Raw genomic sequence first — 9,714 nt, 5'->3', positions numbered from 1 at the left:
TGGACATGAAATTCTGGGTTGAAAGTTCTTTTCTTTAAGGTTGTTGAATATTGGCCCCCACTCTCTTCTGGCTTGTAGGGTTTCTACTGAGAGATCTGCTGTGAGTCTGATGGGCTTCCCTTTGTGGGTAACCCGACCTTTCTCTCTGGCTGCCCTTAACATTTTCTCCTTCATTTCAACCCTGGTGAATCTCATGATTATGTGCCTTGGGGTTGCTCTTCTTGACGAATATCTTTGTGGTGTTCTCTGTATTTCCTGGACTTGAATATTGGCCTGCCTTGCTAGGTTGGGGAAGTTTTCCTGGATATCCTGAAGAGTATTTTCCAGCTTGGATTCATTCTCTCTGTCAAACATAGAGCTATCAAACGTAGACTAGGTCTTTTCACATAATCCCATAATTCTTGGAGACTTTGTTAATTCCTTTTTATGCTTTTTTCTCTAATCTTGCCTTCTCATTTTATTTCATTGAGTTGATCTTCGACCTCAGATATCCTTTCTTCTCCTTGGTCAGTTCGGCTGTTGAAACTTGTGTACGCTTTGTGAAGTTCTTGTGTTTTTCAGCTCCATCAACTCACTCATATTCCTCTCTAGTTGTTTATTTTCGTTAGCATTTTGTCAAATCTTTTTAAAGCGTTTTTAGTTTCTTTGCATTGGGTTGGGACATGTTTTTTGGCTCAGAGAAGTTTCTTATAACCCACCTTCTGAAGCCTGTGTCTGTCAATTCATCACACTCATTCTCCATCCAGCCTTGTTCCCTTGCTGGTGAGGAGTTGTGATCCCTTGTAGGAGGAGAGGCATGAATCCTCAAAATCAGATATTTTAAAAAATGAATCCATTTTTTAAATGGTCGGGCATGGTGCTCATACCTGTAATTCCAACATTTGGGAGGCCAAGGCAGGAGGATTGCTTGAGCTCCAGAGTTTAAGACCAGCCAAGGCAACAAAGTGAGACCTTATCTCTACCAAAAATTTAAAAATAAATAAACAAAAATAAAGATAAAAATAAATGAAATGAAGCCAAGTTGTGCAAGTATTCATCAAGTATTTACTAAGGCTTACTATGTGTTATGATAATGAAATGCTTCTTTGAGCCAGCAAAGACTTCTGGCTTCCTCTGCAAGTAAAAATGACCCTCCCAAATGATCTGTTTGTGTGTTCCACAGGTATAGCAGCAGAAAAGACAACTTGGAAAAAGCGAAGATAGGCCAGGCACATGCCTGTAATCCCAACACTTTGGGAGGCTGAGGTGAGTGGATTGGCTTGAGCTAAGGGGAACATGGCAAAACCTGGTCGATACAAAAAATTAGCCAGGCATGGTAGTCGACACCTGTAGTCCTAGCTACTAGGGAGGCTGAGGTGGGAGGATCGCTTGAGCCCAGGAGGCAGAGTGAGCTTAGCTGGCACCATTGCACTCCAGCCTGGGTGACAGAGCAAGACCCTGTCTCGGGACAGTGGGCAGGGGGTAAACCACAACTTCACGGTAAGAGGCAACTGGAGAAAGATCCCAGGAGGTTATATTCAACAGTGGAGCAATAATAACACAGTAGTCTGGCCAGATATCCTCAGGCTTTAAATGGACATATTCTACTCTGTTGATCAAGTAACCTTTATAATCTACAAAAGTTTTCAAGTTTTCTGGACAGCTATACCCAGAAGATGACAATTACCCTGCCAGGTAAATTACTCACTGTAATTTAATAAGTCAGCAATCTGGTGTATCCATCCGTCTCTCCTGCTTATTTGACAGTCCATAAAAATTCATCTATTCCTGTGTGAGACAGTATATCTGGCAATTCAAAGAAAGTTGGTCAAATCCCACAACTGACTGCCAAAGAAAGAAATATCTAATCACAAAAAAATACCATGATTAAGGCCATGCACAGTGGCTCATGCCTGTAATCTCACCAGTTTGGGAGGCTAAGGCAGGTGAATCATGAGGTCAGGAGTTCAAGACCAGCCTAGCCAATATGATGAAACACCATCTCTACTAAAAATACAAAAATTAGCCTGGCATGGTGGCACAATCCTGTAGTCCCAGCTACTCAGGAGGCTGAGGCAGAAGAATTGCCTGAACCTGGAAGGTGGAGGTTGCAGTGAGCCAAGACAGCACCACTGTACTCCAGCCTGGGTGACAGAACAAGACTCTATCTCAAAACAAAAACAAAACAAAACAAACAAAAAAACACAATTACAGATTATGACTAGGTTCTAAAGAAATTATCTCCCAGGTAGATTTTAATAGAAATTTTGAACAGTTATAGAAAATAAAGATGTCCTTTGGGTCAACAGAACACAACAAAAACAATAAAAATTTCTGTACATAAACACACACGTCGCAAGTCTAGTCAGAGAGAAATACATAGAAAAATGAGATAGAATTTTAAAAAAATAATTTGCAAGGAAATTCTTAATGCTTCAGTTCTAAAATACTCTTTTCATTTAGAAAAATTTAGGAGTGGAATAACAGATTTTTTTCCTGCAATGCTGTAATTACTGCAAATTTATCAGCAAAGAGGTAAACAGCAATATAATTTTTCCTTAAGCTTGAAAACATAAGGGAACAATAAAGAAACCTCATTAGACCTCATCTAATTAAAGGTCGCACCAGTAATCTTCAGGCCAGCTCTGGTCTTCAGCTGGTTTGTATCACTGGGTCCATTCCCAATAGGCCGGATAGGATAGTCCGGAGTAATTGTCAGGATACCACCTTCTTCTCTCCTGAGCTGCTCGACTGGCATTTGGCTTCACATTCCAAGTGTACCTCCTGTGTGAATAATCTTCTCCGGGGGGACCAGGAGGAAGGATATGGCCTCTCTGGTAAATATCTGGATTCCGTGAAAACATTCTTAAAGTGAAACAAAAAGTAATAAGCCATTACTAGGATTAATTTTATTTATTTTAAAATTATATTTTTATAAAATATTTTGAATTCATAAATTTACAAAGTAGTATATACTCTACTGTTTACTATGTGTGTGACCCTGGCAAATAAACTACTTAACTTTTACTTCCCTAAGTTCTGTATAAAAAGGGGCTTATAACACTTTCCACCTTCATGAGCTGTTATGAAGCTAAATTAAGAAAATACATTTCAATTACCCACAATGCCCTGGCACAGAGTGGATTCTCAGAAGCCTTTCCACCTTTCCCTACAGAGATAAATGCATGGAATGCATGCCCATACTACTCCAATTAAATACTTTCTCTCCCAAAGTCTGGTAAGATTGACGTAAGACACAATAAGCTATTTAATACTGAAAACACCCAGCTACTTCCACTTTATAAACAAATGCACATAAACTATAAAGTGTAGAACAACGGTAAGCATGGTACGTGCAACAAATTTCAAAAAATATAAGATCAGAAGTTCTCATATAATTATACAAAAGAAAATTTGGAAATCTCAGAAAAGAAACAATAACACCCTGCTACAGAGTCCTCAATCCCACTTACTATAATTCAATTAGTAGTTCCTTTGGTTCTTTTCCTCAGCATCTTTTATGACTGTTGAATCACAGCCTATTATTTTCACTTATCATAAATAAGCTACCACTTTCAATGACTTTATAAAATGTTATAGTATAGATGTAATCATTATTTAGCTACATTCTCCAGTTGGAAACACCGCAGCTACAGGTTTTTCCACAACCACAAATGATGCTGGGATTAACATTGCAAAACATAAGACTACGGGATCCTGAGCTAGCCCAGGGTCTGACACATGGTAGGGAGCTTGAGAAATGTGCTGAAGGATTAAGTAAATATAGCTTTTTCTGCATTTTGAAGTATTTCCTTAGTCTCAAAATGAAATTATTAGGTAAAACATTTTTATGGCTCTTGAAATTATGCTTCAAAAGGCTTATACCAATTTTCACTGCCACTATCAACATGCTTTTGAAATGTTTGTTTACACCTTTTAAAAATGTCAATTTCTCAGCCAGGGTTGGTGGCTCATACCTATAATCCTAGCACTTTGGGAGGCTGAGGCAGGCAGATCACTTGAGGTCAGGAGTTTGAGACCAGCCTGTTCAACATGGCGAAATCCCATCTCTACTAAAAATACAAAATTAGCTGGGTGTGGTGGGTGGTGCATGCCTGTAATCCCAGCTACTCGGGAGGCTGAGGCAGGACAATCACTTGAACCTGGGAGGCAGAGGTTGTGGTGAGCCTAGACTGTGCCATTGCACTCCAGACTGGGCAACAAGAGTGAAAATCTGACTCACAAAACAAACAGGGTTCCAACATGTTGCCCAAGCTGGTCTCCCAACTCCTGTCCTCAAGCAATCCTTCCACGTTGGCCTCCCTAAGTGCTGAGCTAACAGGCATGGCCTAAAAATGCAAATGTATTTTTGAAAGTATTTACAATGTGCTAAACTGTTTAAATTCATGTTAACTGTCAACAATAACCACTATGGGGTATGTATTACTAAAATCTCCATCTGACTGATGGAAAAATGGAAATATAGACTGGTTAAGTATCTTACCCAAGATCACAAAGCAGGTAACAGAGCCCAGATGCAAAACCAGGTCCAGCCTGACAACCTCTACACTGGAGTGCTTATCAAAAACTGTTGCTAAATATGCCAGGGGAGGTTATGCCAGGGGAGGTGGCTCATGCCTGTAATCCCAGCACTTTGGGAGGCAAAGGTGAGTGGATCACCTGAGGTCAGGAGTTCAACACCAGCCTAGCCAACATGGTGAAACCCCTATCTCTAGTAAAATAAAAAAATAAGCCGGGCATGGTGGCAGATGCCTATAATCCCAGCTACTCACAAGGCTGAGGCAGGAGAATTGCTTGAACCTGGGAAGTAGCAGTTGTAGTGAGCCAAGTTTGTGCCACTCTGTTGCACTCCAGCCTGGGCAAAAGAGCAAGACTCCGTCTCCAAAAACAAACCAAAAAAACAAAAATAAAAAACACACGGTTGATAAATTAAGAGGCAAAGAATAACATCTTGCTATTTGTGATGCTTAATTGTAGGCGTCAACTTGACCGGATTAAGAGATACCTAGATAGCTGGTGAAGTACTGTTTCTGGGAGTGTCTCTGAGGGTGTTTCCAGAGGATACTGGTGTGTGAGTGGGTGAACTGAGTGGGAGGATACACCCTCAACATGGGTAGGTACCATCCAATAGGCCGGAGGCCTGGATGGAACAAAAGGCAGAGGAAAGGCTAATTGTGCTCTCTCCTGGAGCTGGAATACCCTACCTTCTCCTACTCTTGGACGTCAGAACTCCAGGCTTCCTTGCCTTTGGACTTGAGGACTCGTACCAGTGTTCTCCAACCCTTACCAGATTTCCAGGCCTTCAGCCTTGGATTGAGAGTTATTGCACCAGCTTCCCTGGTTCTCCAGCTTGCAGACAGCCTACTATGAAACTTCTTGGCCTTCCTAAGTGCATAAGCTAATTCTCCTAATAAAAAAGCCCTGCCACCAACCCATTCATCCATCCATCCATCCATCCATCCTACTGGTTCTATCATTCTGGAGAACTCATACTAAATTACTACTTTAATCATACTGACACTTCCCCCAAGTGAAAATACTTTTGTGTTTATCTGTTCAGATACTTCACAATTTTTCTATTAGGATTTTAATATTTTTCTTATAATTTGTATTAACTCTCTAACAACCTTCCTTATTCTAAAAACTATACCATATTAATGTAGCCTACGAACATAAGACCCTTTTTGATAAGCCAAGAGTTTCATGTGGCTAAGTTCAAAATAAATGAAAATTTCTAAGTCCCTTTCCCAGTTGCCTCTGAAAAGTCACATATTCCTGTCCTGTAACTGATATTTCCAGTGCTAAATGCAAAATAAAGAGCAGAATAATATCTCCTGGTTCAAATTGATCAGCAAGAATTCCTCATCAGTATCATAATATGTTTTCATTAATTATATTAATTTCTATCTCAATATTAGAAAAAGGAAAGCAGAGAAAGGTACCTGACTGATTGTTGCAAATTTTGGGTCTGGGTGTGGAAATGCCGAGGAGTTGAGTGACCCTGGATCCGATGTAGATTACACCTAGGTCTTTGTTTAACAGGCTTATTCATGGTGTGGGATGGTTGCATGAAATGTGCCGAGTCTTCAAAACCACTTGGCCTGGGTACACTGGAATTCCAATTCCTTAAACAGAGTATTTCCACACAATATTACTGGTTCCCAAATGTAGTAGTCAATTTAGTGACTGTATTTTGGCCTATGAAAATAACAATTTCTTCCTTCTCCCATTCCTATTTGTTGACATCTTCCACAACAAATAAACAAGGTACCAGAAGAACGGATATCTGCAACTTAAATTATATAAAAAGAGATCTCCCTGCCATACAAATCTCACATATAAAACACAAGAATTACGGGCGTTGTGGCTCACGCTTGCAATCCTAACACACTGGGAGACCTAGGCAAGCAGATCACAAGGAGTTCCAGACCAGCCTGGCCAACATGGTGAAACCCCGTCTCTACTAAAAAAAAAAAAAAAAAATTAGCTGTGCATGGCACACCTGTAATCCCAGCTCTTTGGGAGGGTGCGGCAGAAGAACTGTGTAAACTTAAGAGGTGGCGATTGCAGTGAGCCAAGATTGTGCCATTGCCCTCTGGCGTGCGCAACAGAGCAAGACGCCGTCATAAATGAATAAACAAACAAATAGACTTACTTTCTGATAGGACCGTTCTGAAGGTCGTCGATGTAGTTTTTTCTTTCTAAGCAATGTCCCCGGCACCTATTGAATACTGAGGAGTGGATAAACTGTTAGAAATAACTGTACGAAAAGCAAATCTTTCCCAGAAAAAGTAAATTAGGCTGAAATGCACAATTCAGGCTGTGATATCGCACTACTTCCACAGACTTTTATCGATTTTTTGGCAAGACTATTTTGGAGCAAATGAATTACAAACTTCTTTGTTACCAAAATTCGAGAAATTCTTCTACGTTTCCACCTTTAACTTTTACAAAAAGGGAAAAATAGTGACAACCCTCATACTTACATTCAATTGCATCATCTGGCCTCATGCCTTCTACATCAATCAAGAATCTAACAAAACAACATAATTTGGGTCATTTATATATACGAAAAGAAAAAAAATCAAGATTTTTAAAAAAAGGTCCTATTTGAACTTACAGACATAGATATAAAAATCCTAAGAAAATATCAGTACATCCAATCCAGCAATTACTGAAGGATGACAAACCATGACCACAAAAAGACGTTTTTCAAGAATGCAAGGATGACTCAACTTCAGAAGATCTATTTACATATTTATTTACATTACTATAATAAAATACAGAATCATTTTTTATCAAAATGCTTTATATACTAAAAATAGACTTCCTTAATATGACAGAGTATTAATCTGAAACCAACAACAAACAAAAGAAAAATTGGGAAAAATATCAACATTATATCTAAAAACTACTATATAACCAACAGAATGGGCCAGAAACTTGGGAGTCACCATCACTGTCAGCCATTTCTTCCATACTCTCATCTTGAATCCACCACCATTTCCTGACAACGACATTACCTAAATATCTCTAGAATATGTCTGTATCTTTCCAACAAAATGACCACCATGCCCTGGTCCACTCCACCACTACGCCTTAATTCCTACAAACACCTCCTAATGTGTCTCCTTGCTTCTACCTCTTTCCCTCTGCAGTGCAGTCTCCACTCTGCAGCAAAATGGTAGGTTGAAAATGTAAATTTGATCATGTTTCCCACACTCATCCCCAACAACAACAAAGAATTCAACAGTTTTCTATGGTTAAGATACTGACTAAAACCTTACACATAGCTCTGCATGGTTTTAGCTCCTACCCCTACTTCCAGCTCCATTTTAATGCCATACTTCCCCCATGGCCCAGCCTCCCTGGCCAGCTCCTCCAACACAGTATACGTTTTCCTGTTACATGGGCTTTGCTGATCCTTAACGTTCGCAATTCTCTCCGCAACGGTCCTTTCTGGTTAACACCTACTCTTCAGATAGTTGCTCAGACCTCCTCACGGAAACCTCTAGTCCTCTCCCTGAAGTCAAATCCTCCCTGTTCTATGCTCTCATTGTACACGTTCCCTCTGCTCCTCAGCACTTGTCAGAGTTGTAATTCTACAGGCATTTGTGTGATTCTTTAGTATCTACTCCCTCCCTAGACTGTTAGGAGGCACAGGGCAGCTGAAGTCTCTTTGCTAGCACCCAGCACAGTGCCTACACATAACAGATGCTCGGGAGATATTTTCTGAATGAACAAAAATCAGTACAGTGTGGCAACATCCATGAAAAGCATAAGGACACATATGATTTGATTCAGAAATTCTACTTTGAGTGAAATTACCTCTAGGGCTATGGCATGTGTATTAAAAAATGTTTATATAGAAATGTTCACTACTCCAATGTTTTATAATACCAAATTTCTGACTTGTGTGTTCATTGGTATGCAAAGGAATGCAGCCCTTAAAAAGAATGAGTAGTCCAAGTCTTTAAAAGAAAGATGTCTATCACATATTAAATTTAAAAACAATGTCTAACTATTATACCATTCAATCACATGTATGTTTGTATCTGCATTTTTAGAGTCTGAAAAGATGCATACTAAATTATTAACGGTGGTAATCGCTCGGTGGGATCAAGACTGCCTTCTACTTCATGTATTTCTGTATTGGTTGCATTTTTTTTTACAACAAGTTTACATTATAAACAGACAGTAACAACTTTAAAATGGTCTCCCTCTGGGGTCGGCAACTTACCTGCAAATGAGGTAGCCAGTCCTGTTTAACCCATGAGTACAGTGGACACCAATAAGTTTGTCTATTAAAAAAAAAATACAAGGTTAAGTAACTGAAGTAGACACAGAAGTGTGTAACATTACACTGCCCTGAAAATGAATAACTCTGAAGAATTCTTCTTTTTATGAACATAACTATAAAGAATACTCTAACAGAATGCCAAAATTCACTGCCTCTGGGAAAGTTTGCATAGTCCCAATTAGACTCAATGATGTAAACTACAGGCCTGGTAAGATACTAACAGCCAAAAGTGCAATGAGACAAACCATCTATCTTAAAGAATGCCCATCAGTAATCCATTTAATTACACAAAAAGGGAGTGAAAGCAACAACAGGCTATGAGAAGAATGAAATTTGTTTCTGAATGAAACAAATGAAATGCCTTCACTTTTGATACTGAATAGTAAGGACAGTTTCCATAGTACTCAAGTTCCCAAAGAGCTTCCATTCCTTCTCTCGTTCGATGCTCCACACATGCCACAGGTCTACGTACCCTGTGAAGGACTCAGGTAAATAGCACTATTCACACTATAGTATAAAAAGGCAAGGCAAACAGTACAAGACTAGAATAAAGCCTAAGAGTTTTCCTATTACACCATATTATTTCTTAGTCCATCCTTTAAAAAAAATTATATAAGGAATTAAATAAAAAATGTGTAGTTTATCCTTGCAAAATCTGCGTTTGTGACTATGTGGCATCAGGTAAAGAAGGCAGTCATTGGCCAAGTGTGGTGGCTCATGCTTTTCAAGCCTGGTGAACATGGTGAAACTGTCTCTACTAAAAAGTTAGCTGGGTGCTGTGGCAGGTGGATGTAATCCCAGCTACTCAGGAGGGTGAGGCAGGAGAATCGCTTGAATCTGAGAGTCAAGAGGTTGTAGTGAGCTGAGATCACACCACTACACTCCAGCCTGGGTGACAGAGGGAGACTCTGCCT

At 39.6% G+C, this 9,714-nt stretch overlaps 1 protein-coding gene across 3 annotated transcripts in view; it reads right to left on the bottom strand.

The window, feature by feature from the left end:
* Window positions 1-2,201: 2,201 nt before the first annotated feature.
* DUSP11 (dual specificity phosphatase 11) overlaps window positions 2,202-9,714 on the bottom strand; it is an 18,424-nt gene continuing 10,911 nt past the window's right edge. For 2 of the 3 annotated variants that reach the window (XM_017521931.1, XM_017521932.2), the window contains 5 exons: window positions 8,741-8,801; window positions 6,987-7,033; window positions 6,656-6,731; window positions 5,943-6,125; window positions 2,202-2,844 (listed from right to left, as the gene is read on the bottom strand). In XM_017521931.1, coding sequence (XP_017377420.1) covers window positions 2,646-2,844; window positions 5,943-6,125; window positions 6,656-6,731; window positions 6,987-7,033; window positions 8,741-8,801 — 566 coding nt within the window. In that variant the 3' untranslated portion in view covers window positions 2,202-2,645. The remainder of the gene's footprint in view (window positions 2,845-5,942; window positions 6,126-6,655; window positions 6,732-6,986; window positions 7,034-8,740; window positions 8,802-9,714) is intronic. The other variant, XM_037736108.1, reaches the window with a different exon arrangement.

This window comes from Cebus imitator, unplaced genomic scaffold (genome assembly GCF_001604975.1).
Source record: "Cebus imitator isolate Cc_AM_T3 unplaced genomic scaffold, Cebus_imitator-1.0 Scaffold23, whole genome shotgun sequence".
Taxonomy (NCBI): Eukaryota; Metazoa; Chordata; class Mammalia; order Primates; family Cebidae; genus Cebus; species Cebus imitator.
Note: the sequence above shows the minus strand (reverse complement) of the source record. Positions and strands in the feature narration are given on the sequence as shown.